General features: G+C 45.9%; 1 protein-coding gene across 2 annotated transcripts in view; it reads right to left on the reverse strand.

Moving 5' to 3' along the window:
* The window catches only part of abcc3 (ATP-binding cassette, sub-family C (CFTR/MRP), member 3), a 45,955-nt gene extending 24,060 nt beyond the window's left edge, over window positions 1-21,895 (reverse strand). Inside the window, exons 1-4 of one of the 2 annotated variants that reach the window (XM_062474095.1) lie at window positions 21,598-21,895; window positions 2,636-2,812; window positions 2,083-2,208; window positions 1,181-1,324 (exon numbers count right to left, since the gene is read on the reverse strand). In XM_062474095.1, the coding sequence (XP_062330079.1) occupies window positions 1,181-1,324; window positions 2,083-2,208; window positions 2,636-2,812; window positions 21,598-21,633 (483 nt within the window). In that variant the 5' untranslated portion in view covers window positions 21,634-21,895. Of the gene's footprint in view, window positions 1-1,180; window positions 1,325-2,082; window positions 2,209-2,635; window positions 2,813-21,597 lie in introns of those variants that run through there. The other variant, XM_062474093.1, reaches the window with a different exon arrangement.
* Window positions 21,896-22,354: the final 459 nt, after the last annotated feature.

The following is a 22,354-nucleotide window of genomic DNA, read 5'->3' on the forward strand; positions in this document are numbered from 1 at the left end:
ACTTACTGTGCACATGCACACTCACAGAGACATACTGAACGCGTACCCACAAACTGTACACACACACATATATACTGTACACACACTGTACACACACAGACACAGAGCGAGGGTCTGTCTCTGAAAGGAGCCAGCCGTCTATGCAGCTAGCCAGCCTATCCTCACCTGACCCTTCATGGCAGGACAGTTAATGCGGTTAAGCCTACCACTTGGCCTGAAAATATTGAGGCCAACCTATGTGTTTACAGCGCCGATTTGAAAGCTGATTCCTGCTCCCGGTGGTTAAATCAAAATGTTTTCGCAAAGAGCATCGGGGATAATCCAAATCAAATCAAACGATTTATGTGTAAAGCCCTTTATACAAGCTAAGACACGGATGTGTATAGATCTTATGGATCCTTGAGGTACAAGGATCCACACCATCCACACACAATCTATCGGTCTGCCTGTCTGTCCTAACCTATCCTCTCCTATCCTATCACGCCCCCCCCCCCCCTCCCACCCCCCCTCCCACCCCCATCCACACACAATCCTCACATTTCTGCATTCTTGCCCTCTCCTGGACTCCCTCTCCTCTCCCCTCACCTCCTCATTATCAACCTCAGTTGACCCCAACACCACAAAGTATCCAACTAGCATAAGCTCTTTAACAAGGGTGTTAGAGAGGGAGGGAGGGAGGAAGTGAGGAGAGAAGGAGTGATACATTCACCCTCAGAGGTTGAGGGAGGTCAGTTGAGGAGAGGAGGAGAGGTAGATAAGAAGAGGGAGACGTGGATGAAAAGAGGTTTTAGAATATGAACTATGAATGTATGTGTGTGTGTGTGTGTGTGTGTGTGAGAGAGGTAGAGAGAGAGTATGGCGTGAAAGAGTTGAGTGTCCTGTGTGTTTGAGAGAGAGTTTGTGTGTGTGTGTGTGTGTGTGAGTGTATACGAGAGAGTTAAGAGAGTGTGTTTGTGCATGAGAGAGAGACAGACAGCGAGAGAGTGAAAGAGAGTTGAGAGAGTGTGCATTGTGTGTGAGAGAGAGAGAGAGAGAGAGAGAGAGAGAGAGAGAGAGAGAGAGAGAGAGAGAGAGAGAGAGAGAGAGAGAGAGAGAGAGAGAGAGAGAGACAGAGAGAGTGTGTGAGGAGAGAGAGTCGAGACTCGTGTGCCTTGCGTGTGTGGGATGGTGTCTGAACCACCGTACCTGGTTGGAGGCCCTGGATGATCTTGGAGCGGAAAGGCACGATGGCACACAGAGTGGACACGAACCAGAAGATGAAGAGAACCCCGGAGGACTGCACGCCTCGCAGCCTCTCCAACTGGACCAGGAAGGTCGCCAGCAGCTGAGAGACACACAGGGATGAGGACAACGATGGACAGATAGAGAGAAGAGGGGGGGGGGAGAGGAGAGGAGAGGAGAGAAAAGAGGGGAAGGAGAAGGAGATTGGAGAGAGGGAAAGATTAAAGAGAGAGGGTGGTGTGTGTGTGTGTGTGAGAGAGAGACAGAGAGAGAGAGAGAGAGAGAGAGAGAGAGAGAGAGAGAGAGAGAGAGAGAGAGAGAGAGAGAGAGAGATGAAAGAGAGAGAGATGGAGAAAGAGAGCGGAGAGAGAGAGATGAAAGAGAGAGAGAGGGAGAGAGAGTGGTACACAGTTAAATAAGCACAGCAACACAGAGGCCATTTAAGGTAGCGGTGCTGTCCTCAGACGCCCCCTCTCACATGGCACACACACATACTGTAAGTCGCTCTGGATAAGAGCGTCTGCTAAATGACTAAATGTAAATGTACACGCGCTCCCAATAAATCCCATTCCAGGCGAGTTCACCCTGCCCTGTATTAGCGGATGTGGGTTACTGTGTATGTGGGCTACTGTGGTCACACACACTGCAACGGACCAAAACAGCCCCACCCAAAAAAACAATCCAGAAATGCTACAGAAACCAGACCCGCCACTGAATCAAGACAAAACCCCAATACAGCGGCTACAACCTTCGCAAAGTACGCTAGCCGGATCTATAGAACGGGCCCTTTGTCAGGGAGGGGCGTGAGTGATCCAAGGTCGGTGGGTTTACACCGGCGCGTCCGCTTGTCCGAGAACCTACCATTGTCATGCCGACCACCAGCGGAGTGACGAAGTAGATGGGCGGCTGGGAGAAGCCACTCTGCAGCTCGTGGAACGTGTAGAAGAGGTCAGTCCAGCACACGATCCACAGGACCACACCCAGAGCCTGGAGGTGAGAGGGAAGAGAGAGGGGAGAGAGACAGAGAGAGAGGGTGGCGGTGAGGGAGAAGAGGAGAGGGGGGGGAGAGAAGGAGAGCAAGGAGAGAAGGAGAGCAAGGAGAAAGGGGGGAGGGGGAGGTAGGGAGAGAGATGTTGGGAGGGGGGGGAGGGGGAGGGCGAGTGAGAGGCAGAGGAGAGAAAGAGAGGGAAAGAGAGATATCGAGAAAATCAAGAGAGAGAGAGAGAGAGAGAGAGAGACAGAAATAGAGGACGATAAAGAAAGAGAGAGACACACTAAATACAAAGACACATTTACAAAAAGTCGAAACAGCCCACCAGTCGCCCAGGCGAAGACCCTAACCCAACCTCCGAGACAGGGACCGTTGACGAACCGGCGACCGTGTCGCACGGCCGCCTGAGCTCCTTCTCCTCACCGTTTTGACCCGGTTCAGGATGGACATCATGATGTAGCCTTTGTTGTTCTTCTTGAGGTAGAGGAGGTAGAGAGGGCTGACGGCCCAGAGGTACAGGCAGGGCAGCCATGACAGGACGGACAGCTGGAAACACACCGGCAGGTCCGGGCTGTCCGTGTGGAGCGTCCGGTTGGCTTCCTGGGTGACCAGACAAGATGGAGGACAGGCGTTAGGGTGGGATGAAGGAGGAGGAGGAGGAGGAGGGGGCCCAAGCACCGCCATGCCGCCAGTTTCACCGCCGACACTCTACACGTCTCCCACCGAAGAGGAAACCAGCAGCTGATCTTAGATTCTGATGACGGAGGACCTTTCGTGACCTCTTGAGCACTGAAAACAAGCGTGTCCCTCAACACTAGGCTCTTTCATTCTCTGGAAAGGCTTGCAGCGCTTACTGCGAGCTTTAGTGTGTGCTGCATGTTGTGCTAGGCCCCTTTAACTAGCTAGGCCCCTTTTTGGGGGTCAGATGGCTGAGTGGTTAGGGAGTCGGGCTATTAATCAGAAGGTTGTTGGTTCGAATCCCGGCTGTGCCAAATGACGTGGAGGAGGCGAGATGGATGGGAGGGGAAGAGGAGACGCGGAGCAGAGTATGAGGAGTGGAGGAGAGGGGGAAGAGAGGATGAGGAGAGGGAGAGGAGGTAGAGGAGTGGAGGAGAGGTGGAGAACAGGAGAGGTCAAGGTTGTGGTGTGTTCCTCTCCAGTCTAATGAGCCGCTCTCCCTGTCCGCGGTGACATCAGGTCACATTTCATGGATGGAATGTCATGCCCTGATAACGGCATACGCGCGCGTGTGTATGTATGAAGGTGTTGATGTGTGTGTACGTAGGCTATGAGTGTGTGTGTGTGTGTGTGTGTTTGTGTGTTCACACTTCTTCTAATAGTATCAACTCGTGTGCTCCATGCTGCCTTTGTACAGCTCAGTTCCCGATGCAGAGACACTGCAACACTGAGCATAGCTCCTGAACAGATAAGACACACAAGAGGCATACTCCAATATAATGAATAATAAACGGAAAAAAAGAATACAAAGTATTCATTTAGCTGGAGCGCTCATCCAAAGCGGAATGTACGAGGAGGATTTGAACCTGGAATCTCTCGGTCTGCAGGCAAATATTTCCCGCTGAGCATTACAAATGCAATACACAATACCTGCTACTGTCAGCATACTGTTCACAGCATGACTCAGCCTCTGCTAGAATACTTCCTCTTTCTTACAGTTTTTCTCAATTGTTTACACACAAATACTGGTACTTGAGACACAATGACCACAACATGTAACTCATGCACCAACCCCATGAACCAATTCTGCTAAACTACAAGCACAATTCCTGCTTTACACTCAAATTGCAGTTCTAAAACACAGTCTTTTCAAAACACTACACACAATTCTCTGCATTTGGCACAATTTTCATGAAGAAAATCTTTTGTTTTCACAAGGAACACACTGCCATTCAAATACACACACCGACTCATCGCATGGTCAAACACCTGTCACACAGTTTTACAATTAGCAATCAGAGCTTTAGCATAAAAGGGCAATAGGTGACCTCTTCTGTTTTTGAGCAATGGATGCCAACGTTGGAAACAGAGGCAGAGGCAGAGGAGTGAGAGTAAGAGGAGGAGGACGGGGAGGACGAGGATGAGGAAGGCCAAGGACCATAATCTCTGATGAGATCCGAGCCGCTTTGGTTGACCATGTGGTCAACCATGGTCTAACAATGAGGGAGGCTGGGCAAAGAGTACAGCCAAATTTGAGCAGGTAAACTGTAGCATCCATCATCCGGACTTTCCGAAATGAGAATAGGTAAGAAATCTACTCTCACTACAAAATTGCAGGAGGCCTACTGCATATCAATACAGTACTCAATGAGTACAGTAGTACAGTATTGCCTGTGGACTGTTCTGTAGGACTGTGAAAATAAAGTATGTTTCAAGTATTTGGAAAATGTATTCCTACTTTGTATTCCTACACAGTATTTACAGTATTTTACTATTTGTTTGGCAGAACTGAAAGATTACCAACACAAGGTGGTCGGGAACGTCTTCTGTCTCCTGAACAGGAAACTGAAATCATGAACATGGTCCTAGAAAATAACGCCATAACATTCTGGCAAATACAAAGAAAAATAATAATAATGTAACTGTATACACTATACAGTAAATTATTCTGTTGTTTTGTATGTAGACCACTGTATGTGCAACTTTGTGTTGGTTGGGATGTACACTGTGTACATATATGTAAAATATATTTGTTACCGTGTATTTCTGTGTTCTGAGTATAAAAACAATATTCTCAAATATTTTACAACACACTTATGTATGTACTGTCTGTAGTAAATGGAACACTGAACAAAAAAAAGGCCTAACTCACTATGATGAATGAAGAAGAAGTGTTTTCCATTCATCATAGTGTTTTACATTGAGCACATCAGTGTTCAAATGGTTCTTATAAATGTCTATTCATATGATGGTTTGTGTTTGTCATTTGAAAACAAAATACCATTTGGAGATTAAATAACATTGTTTTGAATGTTAAGTTTAATTTTGCAGGAGAAGTGAGGGGTTTTGCCCATTGTGTGTGTGTTTTTTTTATTTGTGTGTAGAGTTCTGAGAGTATGAGGTATGCATTCAGAAAATGTGTGTAACCAATCGAGAAAAACTGTAACTCAACATGTACAGCCGAGTTCTTTTTCTCAGGCAGAGGCAGCTATGATGTTGAAAGCTTCCTGTAGACAGAATCAATTTCTGAAACTGCATAAAACCAGAGCTGGGAAACCTTTTCTCTGACCCTTGAGGAGAAAGCACACGTATTCTTTGATACATTAGCACATGCTTTATGCACCCCACTTAACTATAAGCACAGAGAGAGAAAACAGAGAGAGAAGAACAGAGAGAAGAAGAAGGATGAGATGGAAAGAGCAAGAGGGAGAGAGGCATTCATGACGAGAGTAATGAGACAGAGAAATACAGAGAGAGCGAGAAAGAGAAAAGAGATTTGAAAGATGATAGAAAATGAGTTGCCCTGGAGAACACACAACATCTCACATGATCACGCCAGCACATGAACCACATGCAAAACCCTCCATGGATATCAGCCTGCCCCTCCCTCAACCTGCTCTGTTCATGTGAAACAATAGCAAAAGGAGAAGACAAATATTCTGATGATCCTCTGAATGTACACACGGTATCAGATATCGTCTCGCACTGACTGATGTCCTCTTTTCTGCGGATTTGCACGTAGACACAGTAATAGGTCATAATTTGGGCTGTCTGCAAAGTACTCCACATCGCTGATAACCCGGTTTAAACCCCCCTGGATCGACAGGGAAGAAGGAGCACAGTGAAAATATAATGAAGACAAACGACAGCTAATATTCTTCGGACAAGATCACCGTCCCCTTAATGACTTTACGGTTCCCGGTTGCTGGGACAACCGGTGTCCAATGACAAGAGCGCATCGAGGGGAAAGGAGCTATGGTATGCATCTGCAGCCTCTGACACTGTATGCTGACTGCCAACAACACCTGCTGTTCCAATCCTTCTCTGCCAAAGCTGACACTGGGCCTAATGTTGTGCGCATCAATAATTGACAGATGTAAAGAAGGTAGAGAAGGAGAGGAGGGAAAGAGTTTGAGAGAGGGAGAACCAGAGAAAGAGAGAGTCTGAGAGGCAGACAGGGAGAAGGAAGAAGGGAGACAGGAGAAGAGGAAGGAGAGAGAGAGAGAGAGAGAGAGAGAGAGAGAGAGAGAGAGAGAGAGAGAGAGAGAGAGAGAGAGAGAGAGAGAGAGAGAGAGAGAGAGAGAGAGAGACATGTAGTAGTATGTTGATGTTTTTGTTTATATACCTTGATTTCACAGTAGGAGCTGGAGGTGAACATGCTTTCAAGGGCTCACAATGTAATGGCATAGCGGCCCAGACCCTGTGCTAGATAAACACAGCTGTCCTGCTCTCTGTGCTTCTCACTCTCTCTGTCATCACTCTCATGTATGTATGTGTGTGTGTGTGTGTGTGTGTGTGTATGTACATATTATGTGAGTGTGTGTGTGTGTGTGTGTGTATTTGCATGTGTGTGTGTATTTGCATGTGTGTGTGTATTTGCATGTGTGTGCGCGTGTGTATTTGTGTGTGTGTGTGTGTGTGCCAGAAGCTACCAAATTATCTGGGCCTTCATACAATAATAGTTCACCACACCAGACATGAAACACACGCTAGTCATGTAACACACACTGTACCTGCTCCACACGAGATGTGCAACACACCCCGCAGCCAGACAGTCGACACAGCCCTCTGCCTGACCACATCTGGTGTGTTGTGAAAGGATTTCTCCATGCCTGTTTCTCCACCTCCCACTCCAACACAGTCCACAACACGACAACTTCCCTTTTAAGTTGTATAAATGTTTACCAACGTGACCTCGGCAAACAAGAATCGATTCAGCTTTTTCTGCCGTCGGCAGGTGACTAACGACCCCACGGCCAGGAGACAGCGTGTCTCCTCCTGTACCCTCAGCCCACTCATCCGGGATGATGAAGTTACATCAAATGGATGATTCTCTAATGCCCATTTCCCATATGTTAGAGCGGCACAGGGCTGACCTTTCCTCCTCAGTCCTCATCCGTGTGCCGGTAAGAACGGACAGCAGAGCGAGACAGAACGACCGGCGCGGAAGGAGACCGGCACGACGAAACTGGACCAGACACACCGAACGAGGAGACGCTCAAGTCAATGGATCACACTTTTAAGGCGGGCAAATAACTGAGAAAAAGAAAGGAATTCTCCTCTGTATCCTCGCCATTCTCCTCTGTGTCCTTCTCTCTATTCTCTTTCTGTCTTTCTCCTCTGTACCCCTAAGGGCTGCCACTTACACGAGACAAACCGTTAAAAGGGAACGAAGCGCATGTATAAAAGATTGAGCCCATTCACGCACACAACATAGCGCCACAAGCCATACGGTAGCTGCAGCTGTGTGAGGATGTGACACCTGAATAGTCCTGACCGAGCGTGTTTTTTGTTAGCCGTGCTCCTCTTCCTTTCACTGTGGGGCAGCCCAGAGCCCACCTGACTGTACGTTCGCCTGGAACCGGGGTGGTCACGCGATGCGTGCCTAAGGTGTGAGAGTTCAACACAACGGCCCCTCTCAATCGTCCACACCCTCTCTCTCTTTTCGTCGAAGCTAGATCGCCGGCTTTAGGAGGGGGAGGGCAAGTAGAGCAGTGACAGAGGAACACAGCCAGGTCTCACAGTGTGACGTGATGGGTTCCTACATTTACAGTTTCACATTTCATTTGTTTAGCAGATTCTTTTCTCCAAAGTGACGTTCCAACAGAGCATAGTGCATACACTTTGTAGCTATGTATTTTGGAACATAAATGATGTCACAGCTATGTGTCTATGTAACTACAGTGTTGTTACTCGGTAGGTTTTATAAGTTTTACTGTGTATGAGTGCGTGCCAACACTTTTCAAAGAGGTTGGTATAAAATAATTATACAAAACCCAGCTCTCAGTCCTGGTTTTATCTGGGCTGTTCTCTCAAGTTATTTTGATCCTGTCTTATTAAGACAGTATTTAATATTATAAAGAGTATTGACTGGGAATACGTGGTATTCCCAGTCATTTTAGCCGACACTATGAGGGTGAAATCATGTGGCCATTCTGATTGTAATGCTGATGCAGTTGTGCAGCCTATGAGGACCAGCGAGGATTTCAAACAAACTGCTGATAAATGAATTAAGTCAACAGCTAAATGTGAAAAAAAACTATTGACTGAACACAAGCACTTCCTGTAAAAACACAATTCCAGAGTGCATCAATCACATTGAAAGCAGCCCCCCACCCCCCAAACCACCAGCCCCACCACCTCATCCTGAATCAAATTTGCCGGGATTCTGAAATTACATTAAATCACGTAATGTAATACACAGCTGAAAGGAACGCACACTCATTCAAAGAGAGGGAAGACTGAAGCTGTGAGAGGAGACAGATCTCCTCATCATGCATCGTGCAACCCCACCTGACATGTCACACGGAGCGACAACAGGAAGTACCCGGTGCCCTCCAGTCGTGGTCCACATCCTGGATGTTATCTCTACAACTTCACACGTTCTACTCTGACTGGAGGAAAGGAACGGGACTTTCAGTCGAGGGAATCTGAATCACGCTGGGAGAGAGACAGAGAGAGGAGAGGGAGACAGAGGAGAGAGAGAGAGAGTCAGAGAGAGAGTCAGAGAGAGAGAGTCAAAGAGAGAGAGTCAGAAAGAGAGAGAGAGAGAGAGAGAAAGAGAGAGAGTCAGAGAGAGAGAGTCAGAGAGAGAGAGAGAGAGAGAGAGAGAGAGAGAGAGAGAGAGAGAGAGAGAGAGAGAGAGAGAGAGAGAGAGAGAGAGAGAGAGAGAGAGAGAAAGGTGGAAGGATAGACACACAAAAACAGAGTGGAGTAAGCAAGCCCATCCTTTAAGCCGTTGTTATGAAAACCTCTGGGGCCGCAAAAGAAATATTGGTGCTGAACACCATCTGTTTTCAGTTAGACATGCGCTCTCCTGACTCCTGAAGACATGAACTACTGCAGTGACCGGTCGCCTGCAAACTGGGACAGCCCTCAGCTCAGCGGCCCAGTAACGAGTGCACAGCATTGGCGATTTTAGACCCTTTTTAGGGGTGCTCAAGCACCCCTAAATTTCATCTCAGCACCCCTAAAAATAATAATAATGGAAAAAAAAGATATATATTATTATTATGAATTATTATTATCTTAAATAAATGTTAGTGCTCTAACGTAAGAGTTTGCAAACGTGGTAGTATGCCAGTAAAACAAAGGAGAAGAGGTAACTTAGTTAATTTCATGGCGCAGATTAAGAACACAAGTTGAAACGTAAGCAACTAAAATTGCTGAATGTTCTGAGAGAGAACGTTTCCGTCATGACTGTGACTTAGAAAGTGTCTGGTTCTAGTTCCATCTCAGTGTTAAGTGTCAAAGGGCCCGATCTTGCACCCAGCGCAATTTACTTTGTCAACGACGCAAGTATCATTCCTAGTTTGCACTCGACGTAAAGCGGACTTTTCCCTCTACAGACGCACGTCGAAATGACCTTGCGCTCCCGTGGGTGGTTCAGCGAAAAAGGAGGCGTGTTCCGGCACAAACGTTCCCTGGTGCTATTTTGCAGTTTCCGAAAAACAATTCCGCCACTGACCAGGAAAAACGTGGTCTAAAGTCAATGGCGCATTATTCAGATGCTATTTTAAGGGCGCAAGCTTGGTCCGTGCACACTGCTGGCGAGGCCAGGGTCTTCTTTCTGCGAAGCTACGTTACATTGTTTTGATTTATGGCGTGTTACATTTCTTCAATGTTTATAAAAAGATTTTCATGAGAAATCTCTATGTATGTGAACATGATTTGTAACAATTGTGGCAATTTTCCCCACGCCTGTTTAACCGAAGCTAATTTGGGTGGGTTTTGTTCTCCCAGCCATCTCCATCAGAATCAGAATTCGGTTTATTCGCCATGTAGCCTGTTACACAAACACGGAATTTACTGTGGCAGGAAGGTGCAAACAATAAACATATACGGGTCTTAAATTAAGTAAAAAAGTACAATAGTTAAACTAATTCCAAGAACTAAAAAATTAAAAAATATATATATAGGGTAGGCTATATAAAAATAAGAATAAGAATTTGAATGAGCAGCATGAGCGGGCAATTTAGTGCAATGAGAAAACTGCTCTGCCTTTCCCATACAATGTCACTTATATATCTGTTACGGCCCTGACTAGAACGTCGGTCTCCTTGGCTGTGAACCGCTCCTGGCGTGCGCCTGGCAAATCCGCCGTTATAATAGCAATCCGCCATGGAACAAGCGCTGCTCTTAAAGGGAATGTGAGATGACGCTCCGATTGGTTTATTGCACGTTACGCCCAAACCACACCCATTAGTAATGTAGCTACTTCGGACCTACCCATTTTAGATTTGCGCCAGGCGCAAAGTCATTTATCCCGCCGGCAAAATAGCAACCGAGCCGGAGTCCCGCCCACAAAGTTACTTGCGCTTTGCGTTTTGATACTTGCGTTTCAGATCGTCAAAATAGGGGGGAAAGAACGTTAGCTGAAGTTGTTCGCTGGCTCGCTATTCAGCTAGCCAGATTAGATTTTCAGCTAATGTTAGCTATCTCTCAGCTAGTCTGCTTGCACACTTGCCAGCTAACGAGCTAACAGATGCACTGTATTATTTTAGTTAAAGTAGCCACAATGTTTCTTATCCTGATAGACTTGGGCTTTATGAAATATTTACATTAAATTTATGGGCCGTGAATTGAAGCATGGGAACAAACCCTCACTCATTGGATATTACTGTTTTTCCATAGATGGACATACGATTCTTTTTTCTCAAGAAAAGAGCCAGGTTCATGTGAGAGTAAGGAGAGAAAAGGTTGTTACCTGACTGCATTAAGATAAGATACAATGTTTTGTGAATAAGGCCCCAGGAGTACATTTAGAACATATGTCAGTGGACTTCATTCTAAACAGGACATCTTAATCAAAAACGTTCCTAGTTAACTATGCGGTCCGGACCTTGATAAGTATCACTCCCTCCTCAAATCCTTCTCTTCTCACATAACTGGTGCTAAAACCCTCTACTTTCTGAACAAAATTAACTCTGCTTCAAACCCCCACAAACTTTTTTCTACCTTCTCCACGCTTCTTAACCCACCTCCCCCACCCCCTCCCTCCACCCTGACAGCAGACGACTTCTCCTCCTTCTTTGAGAAAAAAGTCGAAGACATTAGCAGTCGGTTCCCTAAGCCCACCTGTCCTACCCTCTCACCCTCCATGACTGACCCGACTAAATGTCTAAACTCTTTTTCTCCCCTGTCTGAGGCAGAGATCTCTGACCTCATTCTCTCTCATCGCCCCACCTCCTGTCCCCTTGATCCTATACCCTCCCCTCTCTTTCAAACCATCTCCCCCTCCATCATAACTTTTCTTCTCCATGTCCTAAACTCCTCTCTTACCTCTGGCACCTTCCCCTCTGCCTTCAAACAGGCTAGAGTTACCCCTCTACTCAAAAAACCCTCCCTTAACCCTGCCGTTCTCCAGAACTACAGACCGGTATCACTGTTACCCTTCCTTTCAAAAACAATTGAACGTGCTGTATCTAACCAACTGTCTAACTTTCTCTCTCAGAACAACCTGCTTGACCCCAACCAATCGGGCTTCAAGACTGGCCACTCCACAGAGACTGCCCTCCTGTCAGTCACCACTGCCCTCCAGTCTGCCAGAGCGGCTTCCAGGTCATCTGTCATCATTCTGCTGGACCTTTCTGCAGCGTTTGATACGGTTAACCACCAGATCCTGCTCGCCAGACTTTCTGAGATGGGCATCACTGGCACTGCACTCCAGTGGATCTCATCCTACCTGTCGGGAAGATCCTACCAGGTTTCCTGGGGAGGCAAACTGTCAGGCCCTCGCCAGCTCTCCACTGGTGTCCCACAGGGCTCCGTCCTTGGACCCCTCCTCTTCTCTCTGTACACCACCTCACTTGGACCAATCATCACCTCCCATGGCTTCTACTACCACTGCTACGCTGAGGACACGCAGCTGTACCTGTCGTTCCCCCCGACAGATCCGGGGATCTCAGCTAGGATTGAGGCCTGCCTCACAGACATCTCCGCCTGGATGACCGAGCACCACCTCCAGCTGAACCTCGCCAAAACAGAACTTCTCATCATCCCGGCTAAACCCTCCATCTCCCACGATCTCTCAATCACCCTGGGATCTGCGACGGTGACCCCTTCATCCTCTGCCAGGAACCTTGGGGTTACCATGGACGACGAGCTCTCCCTCACGGCCCACATTGCTGCGGTCTCCCGGTCGTGTAGATTCACCCTCTACAACATCCGGAAGATCAGGAGATACCTGTCTGAGCACTCCACCCAGCTGCTAGTCCAAGCACTTGTCCTCTCCAAGTTGGACTATTGCAACTCGCTGCTCGCTGGTCTCCCAGCATGTGCAACCCGCCCTCTTCAGAGGATTCAGAACGCAGCGGCCCGCCTGGTCTACAATCTACCCAGACGCTCCCATGTTACCCCGCTCCTCATCTCTCTCCACTGGCTACCTATCATGGCCCGTATCAGATTCAAGACCCTGGTATTGACCTTCCGAGCAGTGAACGGGACTGCACCCGTCTACATCAAGTCTCTCCTGCAGCCCTACACCCCCACCCGTCACCTACGGTCTTCTTCAGACAACCGCCTGGTGGTCCCACCGCTCAAGACCGCCCGGTCCCAACACAAGCTCTTCTCCTGTCTGGCCCCCCAGTGGTGGAATCAACTCCCCACTTCCATCAGAGACACTGACTGTCTCTCCACCTTCAAGAAAAGGCTCAAGACGCACTTTTTCCGGGAGTACAACGGTACTTAGGAATGGTTCGCTTGACCCGATGTTAGTTTCCTCAAAGATCACAATGACTCTTGCTTAGAGACTTGTTGCTCTTGTGGTTAGTGGTAACTGACTTAAATTTTTGTACTCGCTGTGATATATTGTTTTATTATTGTTGCTTGCTTTTTTTCCCACAGGTACACTTGCACTTATAGCAGTTCATGTTGTTTAATTGTAACTTGTTTAACTACATGCTCTTATGGTTCTTCCCTTTGGCACTTATTTTGGTTGTTCACAATGTGTGCTTCATGTTTTGGCTACTCGCAATGTTTTGTGGCTATCTCGTTGTTATGATCAGTGACCTATGCACTTTGTAAAGCTCTCTCTTGGAAGTCGCTTTGGATAAAAGCATCTGCTAAATGAATAAATGTAAATGTAAACTATATATGCTATTTGTTTATTTTTGCATTAAAATAAGAAAGAGTAGAACAGGGAGAGTCTCTGGGAGATAGGTGAAGTCAAATGAAGTAGAGACAGAGAGAGAGCAGCATTCTGACCACCAAGCCAAAGCAGCAGGGTCTCAATATGTTTCTTTTGATTTAGGGGATAAGGACACAGGTCCTAAACAGTTAAATCTGTCTCAGTACCCACAGGATCAGTTTGGCATGCATAAGAGCTTTCCAACAAAACTGGTTCCAGAGTTTAAAATGGCTAGAATACTGCTCTAGGACAAATGCTGCTTTCTGCTTCGCTTGCCGAGTATTTGGTAAAAATCTTAGACAGGAGGTATTTGTGAATGGTGGAGTCAAGAATTGTAGAAAGGCACTGAGCTTGTTTCAAAAACATGAAATCACAAGGACAGTGTAGTTTGCTGGAACAGCGACAAAGAAAGTCTATAACAAGGCAATGTTCTACAGCAGATAGACAGCGAGTTTCATTGAAGTTAGCGAAAGAAGAGAGTACCTGAAACGTGTCGTGGCAGTGACCTGCACGTTGGGAAAGCAAGGAATACCATTTCGAGGTCATGGCGAAACCATTTAAAAGCCACAGTAAAGGCAATTTCAATAGAGTGAATGACACTTCTGAGGCAGTTTGATCCTTTCTTGCAGAGGTATACACCCCCATCAAACAGCACATACCTCTCGTCTACCTGTCAGAATGAGATGATAGAATGTTGTTCACAAGAGGTAACTGTAACTATTGTCAGTGAGATGAGGGAATCAAAGATGTATGCCATTATGGCTGATGAGGCCAGAGATGGAAAGACAGAACAGTTGGCACTGTGTGAGATATGTTTCAATGGAGGGTACAGTGAAGGAGAGGTTCCTAGCCCTTACAGAGATGACACATTTTGATGCTACATCAATAACTGCTGCAATTGAATATCAACTGGTAGAGAATTGATCAGTTGAAATGTGTGGCACATACTTACGACGGGGCAGCAGTCATGAGTGGGGCAGTTGGGGGTGTGCAAGCCCATTTTCGAGAGCAGCATCCTGAAGCGATATATGTGCATTGTTATGCACATGAGTTGAACCTTGTGTTATGTCACACATGCAGAGCAGTTTCTGAGGCCACCAAGTTTTTTACCATGCTGGAAAGTATCCATTCCTTTTTTAGCGTCTCGCTTGTGAACCACCATAAGTTTGTGGACACTCAACGGAAGTTAGGATTGCAGCCAAGTGAACTCGTGCGGTTGTCCAACACACGTGGGGAATGCAAGATTTGTTCAGTGAATGCAGTGCTTGAGAAATCCCTGCCATCATTGAGTGCCTCCCTACCAAAACTCAGTCAATTCTCCTCAGTGTATTTGCTGATTGTGTTCCAGGCTCTCTTGACTGTAACGGCATGTTAACACAGAGACCTACAAAAGGAGATCACTGATCTTGCCCAAGCAGTGCCATACAAAGATGCAGTGATTGACTCCCTTAAGGAGAAAGGCATTGACGCCACTGCTGCAGATCTTCACGCCAGAACAAAGGCCTTATGTGAGGCCAACCAGATAGCAGTCCCAGAGCAATCTTCTGGACAGAGGCAGAAGACAAAGCGAATGGATGGATTTGTTGTTAGGTCGACTTCTGGGGCAGGTAGTGAAGTCAGTGGTTCTTCCGAGTCAGAAGAACTCAAAGGGAAATTGTTACTTCCATGTCTGGACAGAATGATCTCTGAACTTGAGAAGCGTTTTTCTGGTGTGAATGAAAAATTGCTTCATGGAATTCAGGCGTGTAGTCCAACCTCAGACCACTTCTTGTCTTAGCCATATTTGTCAGAGCTGGCACTACATTACCATATTGACCTTAAGTCAGAAGAAGTGTTGGTTGTAAAAAACTATCTGAGGCACAAGACAGAGGCTGGTGCTGTTAAAGACATGCTCACAGTGTACAACCTACGGGACTCTGATATGTTCCCTTCGCTGAAAGCTATTATTCAGGTTTCCTTGACGATACCAGTTAGCAGCTGCAGCTGTGAAAGGTCTTTTAGTGCCTTGCGTCGGCTTCATACCTGGCTCAGGAGTACTATGGGGCAAAGCAGACTCCAGCACCTAGCTGGAGTCATGTCAATTGAGAAGGAGGTGCTTGAGAAAGTCAAACATGAAAAATGATTGATAGATTTGCCACCCTCAAGGTGTGGCGACATAGCTTAATTCTCCCTAAGTAGAAGGAATGATCTGCAGAGATGTTTTAAGCAGAAAGGGTAGAGAAAAGTTGAGTGACATTGTTTCTTAGGGTAAGCTGGGTTGAGTTTTTGGGTGAGTTGAGCCATTGTTAAAACAATATTTATCTATTGTTGACACATCATTATCGTTTCATTTGATGCGGGGCACAAGAGAGAGGCTGGTGCTGTTAAAGACATGCTCACAGTGTACAACCTACGGGACTCTGATATGTTCCCTTCGCTGAAAGCTATTATTCAGGTTTCCTTGACGATACCAGTTAGCAGCTGCAGCTGTGAAAGGTCTTTTAGTGCATGCGTCGGCTTCATACCTGGCTCAGGAGTACTATGGGGCAAAGCAGACTCCAGCACCTAGCTGGAGTCATGTCAATTGAGAAGGAGGTGCTTGAGAAAGTCAAACATGAAAAATGATTGATAGATTTGCCACCCTCAAGGTGTGGCGACATAGCTTAATTCTCCCTAAGTAGAAGGAATGATCTGCAGAGATGTTTTAAGCAGAAAGGGTAGAGAAAAGTTGAGTGACATTGTTTCTTAGGGTAAGCTGGGTTGGGTTTTTGGGTGAGTTGAGCCATTGTTAAGACAATATTTATCTATTGTTGACACATCATTATCGTTTCATTTGATGCGGGTTTCATGAAGAAAGGGACTTTCTTTTCTGCTCTTTAAAAAAAATGTATTTATTGAAGTTTTGTGAAAGGGACTTTCTTAGTTTTTTCATTCATTCAATATTTTGCGAATATTAACTAAAGCTAGCTAGCTTCCGTTTTGGAAAAATAACTCACTCTGATGGAAGCGTCAGAAATATTTTGAACTCACACATCTAAAGGTTAACACTTTTGCAAGGCACTGTATCCATGTCACATTCTCATTGGGGGCTGAGACCTCTTAAAGGTCTTATCCTAGAATCGCCCCTGGTGCACAGCCTGGTCCAGAACACATTACAGACACGTTTTAATCACCAACAGATGTAAACACAGCCCAGCTGCAGCTAAGTATTGCATAGAGTAGATCCCCTATCTGACTGTGCTTCAAGACTCAGACAGGACCTTCTGTGTCTATGGATCTGAAGAATCGCATCTATAGACATGCTAACTGCCTCTGTTCAGATGGGCCAATTATCTCACACCCTGATCCAGCGTCAGTTAGGTGGGTTTTCATGTTAGTGTTTAAGGTTATTAATGGGGACGGTGAACTGCAGGGCTAGTGACAGTTTTATCCTCTGGTTGTGTAAGGCTGTGACTGGGGAGGGTAAACGGATCCAGGGTCAGTTTGGGGGGTTTCATGGTGGTTTAAGGTTATGATTGATCAAACAGCGGCGCCTGCACAGTGAGTCGACTACATGCTGAACTACTGTAGGCTGAAGCCCATAAAAAAGAGGAAGTGCTGCCGGCTATGTTTACTGTGTCTACTGTGAGTGTCTAGGTCTGTTGTGGAGGCCAGTGTACTGGAGGCAGCCTGAGGGGGAGGGGACATAGGCTACACATTTGCGAATCATGATTCCCCTTTGCGAATCATGATTCCCCTTTGCGAATCATGATTCCCCTATGAATCATGATTCCCCTATGAATCATGATTCACCTTTGCGAATCATGATTCACCTTTGCGAATCATGATTCACCTTTGCGAATCATGATTCACCTTTGCGAATCATGATTCACATTTGCGGATCATGGTGGATTTGGGGATTTAAGGCATTAATCTACCTCTATAGAGAGGGGGTTGAGAGAGGGGGGGTAAGAGAGAGCAAGGGGCTAAAAGAGAGAAAGAGACAGGGGTAAGAGAGTGCAATGAAGAGTGGTAACTGAGAAAGAAACGGGTTACAGAGAGAGAGAGGGAGAGAAATATATAGAGAGAGAGGCTGCCGAGTCACAGGGCAGAGGGATTGACCCAACAGGTTTTTAAAGCCAACCACACTGTAAGTATAATGACGAGCACCTATACCGCAGTGTCAAAACCACAGGCATCTAATTCCTGTTTCTCAGCCGCTGCAGTGTGGACCTCACTGTGTGCTTGTTTGTGACCATAACAGGGTAACAGTTCTCCTTTCATTGGAAGATCAGGGGGGTATTCCAGAAAGCAGGTTATGCAACATAACCAGGTAAGTTAACCCACCAGCTGATTCACAATGTTGCAGCAACCTACTGCCAATTTTGCTACAACGCTTGGTGTCAGCTGGGGAGTTAACTTACCCGGGTATGTCACATGACCTGCTTTCTGGAATACCCCCCAGTACATTGAAAACCCTCTCATTTGGTGGTGGTGGTGGGGGGGGGGGTCAGGGAATTTTTACTTCCTGGTTGTTGCAACCTCAGCAGTTTGAATGAGAGAGAGATTTTTGGGAAAGAGGAAATAAAAGCACATGAACACACAGTAGTTAAACCTGTGACTTCTTGATCAGCAGTCAAATGCACTTCTACTAAGCTGGAATGGAAAAATAAATTGTGACTTTAATATGCTAGGCATGTAAGATGACTTTCACTTCTTGGAAAATTGCCTGTCCATCTCCCTGTGAATGTAGCTGTTGTTAAAGAGAAAAGTTCAATTCTTTTAAGTGCTACTTTTCTTTTGTTTGGTGAAAATTGCTATAAGCTGTTGTTATACTTACATAGTTACACAGTGTCCAGTGTTGGAGACATTATTATAATCCTTTTTATCCCAGGAGTTTAAAACCACTTTGGTCTCCTTCTAAATTAGGCCACAAGAACCACTATTACAGCACAGACCTTCTGATCTCTACCACTCTCTCGCAGACACACTCTCTTTGCACACACACAATGACACTCTCTTCTCTCATAGATTATATTTCTCCGCTCTCACACCCTGTTTCTCAGTCTTGCTTGCCTTCCACCTCTCTCTTTCTCCCTCTCTCTCTCTCTCTTTTTTCTCTCTCTCTCTCTCTCTCTCTCTCTTTCTCTCTTCCTCCTTCTCTCCCTCTCTCTCTCTCTCTCTCTCTCTCTCTCTCTCTCTCTCACACACACACACTCCCACTCCCAGAGTAGTTTTCTCTGTAATTCTGAGTCTTATCTGTCTCTCTCTCCCCCTCTTCTCTTCCACAGGAGAAGTGTTAAGTGACTGACTGGATAGAAGACAAAGTTGGTTTCTGTATCCTTGCACCACCGGACCCATTTCCTATCTCGGTTTCAAAGTCTTCCCTACCTGGTTCCATTCATTTCCCTTTTTTGACATATCACTCCATCCATCAGCCTCACTCCATCCATCATGTTATCCATCACTCCATCCATCCCTCCATTTTCCTAGTTCCCTGCTCTGTCTTCTTTGACGAGGGTATTATACTGGTGACAAATGATCTAAAACTATCAATAATCAATCTTGGTTTTAAGTAAGATTACTCAATCAACTATTCATTATTTTAATGCAGATCTATAAATAGGTAACACGAGACTGTAAAATGAATACCCATCAACATATTTCAATATTTATATAATTTAGTAGCCTACCCTGTGTAGCATTTATCTGAACCATGCCTAATATAATGCAATGTTATGTAAAACAACCATATATTTTAGAGCAATATTGCATAATAACATATATCATCAAAAAGGCAAAATGCCTACCATACAGCTATTATGATTACCCTTACTGTCTAGACAGAATCAGCACTCATCAACACACACCTGTGTGACATTGTCTATCTATGGCCCCTCCCAACTAAAGGATTGCCCCAAGGGAGGATGCTAAAGAGCAGCTGTTAACTCATGGTGACGTGATCCTCCTGAAGAGCATATTGCTGCCCGCATATCAGCTAACAGGAGAGGCAGTCCCCTTACGACAGGGAGTCAGGACAGGGAGTCTCTACTAAAGAAGGAGACGGGGCACATCAGAGATGGTGAGAGCAATAGGCCATGACCTACTTTCCATTAGAAGTTACGCGAGACTCAGCGCAGTTCGTCACCCCAGAAAACGTGTCTAGGACTCAAAACATTAAGGTTTCCTCGAGTTGAAAGTGTGCATACAATGCAGGTCTGGTGAGGAGAAAGAACGGGGGCTTGTGTGTTGTTATATTGCCTATGCTGGTGCCATAGGCGGATATCCCAGGGGGGACAGGGGGGACACGACCCCCCCCCCATCCTGGGAAAAATATGATTTGTCCCCCCCAATAAATCACTGTAAACATAACTATGTAATTTCAATAATATTAATAATACGCAATGAAAGCGCTTTGCTGATTATGGACACAATGGCGCTTTTTTAATGTGCTATGTGTTTCAGCAGTAATTTTGGTGTCCCCCTCAGCAGTGGTGATTTCTTTAAGACTGCAAGGGAAGCTCAGCGTCCCCTAAAATTTAAACAAAAATTCATGGTCAAATATTTACTATTGTGTTAACATTTTAAATGTGTTAGAACACGTTCATATCGAAGACGAGTTCTTTCAGAATCAGCTACATATATTAGCAGGTCGACTGACTGATTTCCTTCTCATACATTCCCGTAGCGTCACAGTGCATTTCCCTGTTGAAGCTCAGCTTCCATGGACTTCAATGGGGCTGCTTTTAACAGTTTTTTTCAGTGCTTCGAAACTATACGGTCATTGGATGAATGCTGAGATTATGTCCGGCCTCGGACGCTCAGCGTCTCTGGGGGTGAATGGAGGAGTGGGCTGGCCTGGACGCTGAGCTTCCGCGTGATGATTGGAGGGTCTGTCAAAGACTGCATCTAATTTTGATTGACAGTAATTTTGTACTACAAAAAGTCACCGAACCTGCAGCAACCTATTTCTTGGTATTTGCTTGGCGAAATTGCTAACCAATTTTCATCATACATTTCATAGAATGATACACCACGTTCCTTGTTTCAGTTTAACCTAATTTACACATTTCCTCCTTGATTAATATTGTTTTGTTAGATCGTTCGTTCATTCATTCAGTACGCTAGGCTAGTGTCACAGGGGTGAACTAGCCAGTGAATAGGCAAATAAATAAAACATTTTTAGGATGTAGGCCGAAAATGAGCTTCCCCTCTTTAAAAAGACCAGCAGCCGCTACTGCCCCTCAGGAATTGCTCTTGAGAAAATGTCATATAATTGTCCCCCCCAAAATTGATAGCAGATTTTCGCAACTGGCTGGTGCGGCCCCCCCCGCGTTCTGAGGATTATGGCCGTTTGAAGTATGAGTTGCGGTAAGCACACAAGCTTGAGGTCTTCACCTGGAGTAAACTCGTAAACAAAAAGGGAAGTCAGGTGCCAAGTCTTAATCCTTTAGTCAACAGGCCGGTACAATTTCAAGTTGGTTAGGGCTAACCATGCGCTGGACACTGGAAAGGTCAAATCAGACAGGGGTAAAGTCACACGTGAGGATTAACGGTTTAGGGTGATAGGAGGATATGCTGTTCAGCATTGTCTCCTCCCTCACACGGGACTGTTGCAGTGCTGCTGTCAAGTGTGATAACGATGTAGCCTAACTTAATCTTACACTTTATAAACTGTAGGCTATGCTTTAGGCTATAGCCTAGCCTACTCTCTGGTACGGTTGTAACTTTCTAAAAAAAAGCTGCTCAAGCCTGTTTTTCGTCGCGCCTGAAATAGGCTACGCTACAGTGGAATGTTTAACCTTGCTGCCATTGAAGAAGGATATCAAATATGTGAAACAAGCTTCCGCCTATATCCTTAGTCCCGCATAGCCTTATGATCTCATTGCCAATTTGCGCATTTGTCCCTCGATAAATGGCTTGCGATAACACAACCATAACCCGAGAGACCATGAAACGTTGCTGGCAACGGAAAAATAAACACAACATGAAACGAAGCCAGCTCAATATTTTCAGGAACAAAATTGGAAAGGCAGAGCCCTGTGTAACAATGTCGTTGTTTTTAGTACCTTTTGAAACGCACGAGGTGCAACGGCGACCAAAACTAACACCCAATACTCACCCAGAAGGGGAATTTCGTTCCGCATAAACGCTCCATCGCCACCGGCCTTCAGGAAAACAAGCGAGGGACCTTTTCCTGACTCTGACAGGTCTCTCTTTCCTTCCACCTACGTTCTTTTGTTCCAGCGCTTGCAGTTACTTTAGATTCTCACACACTCACTCATTCGCCACACACATTCGAGTGGAGCTGCGCGAAGTCTTATCGCTGAAGTAGAGGCACTTTATGCTGAGAGACTCAGCTGGCTCCGCTCCCTATACTGTACCCGCCCCTCTCTGTGCCTACACATTTGAAAAAGCCCACAGTCGACTGTTGTTAACAATAGAGAAGGAAAAGTCATAAGGACGCTATCACGATGAAAGGCGGAACCCATACAGCCCATAGGTCCCGCCTTCACATACACGCACACACGCACACTCACACAGACACAATGACTGGGCAAGAATATCATGACTTGGGATATTTAAGTTAAACGTAGTTCAAGTGAGCGCATAATTTTTTCACCAAGTCACAGCCACTACCACCACTGAAATAAAACAGAGTAGCCTGGTTTGCATCAACATAGCTGCCCCTTTAAAAGCAACCTAGTGCTAGAATAGAACGTTCGAATTATGGTCACTTAATGTGAGAATTGGTAGTTCCAACGTGTTCCTAGTTTCCTGGAGCTGAAGGAATAAACTAGAACAAATGGAAAATCCATGAAACCACTTATAACCAACGACAACCATGGTTGTGACGGAGTCCCAGAGCACCGATTGTG

Source organism: Osmerus eperlanus, chromosome 12, assembly GCF_963692335.1.
Source record: "Osmerus eperlanus chromosome 12, fOsmEpe2.1, whole genome shotgun sequence".
Classification (NCBI taxonomy): domain Eukaryota; kingdom Metazoa; phylum Chordata; class Actinopteri; order Osmeriformes; family Osmeridae; genus Osmerus; species Osmerus eperlanus.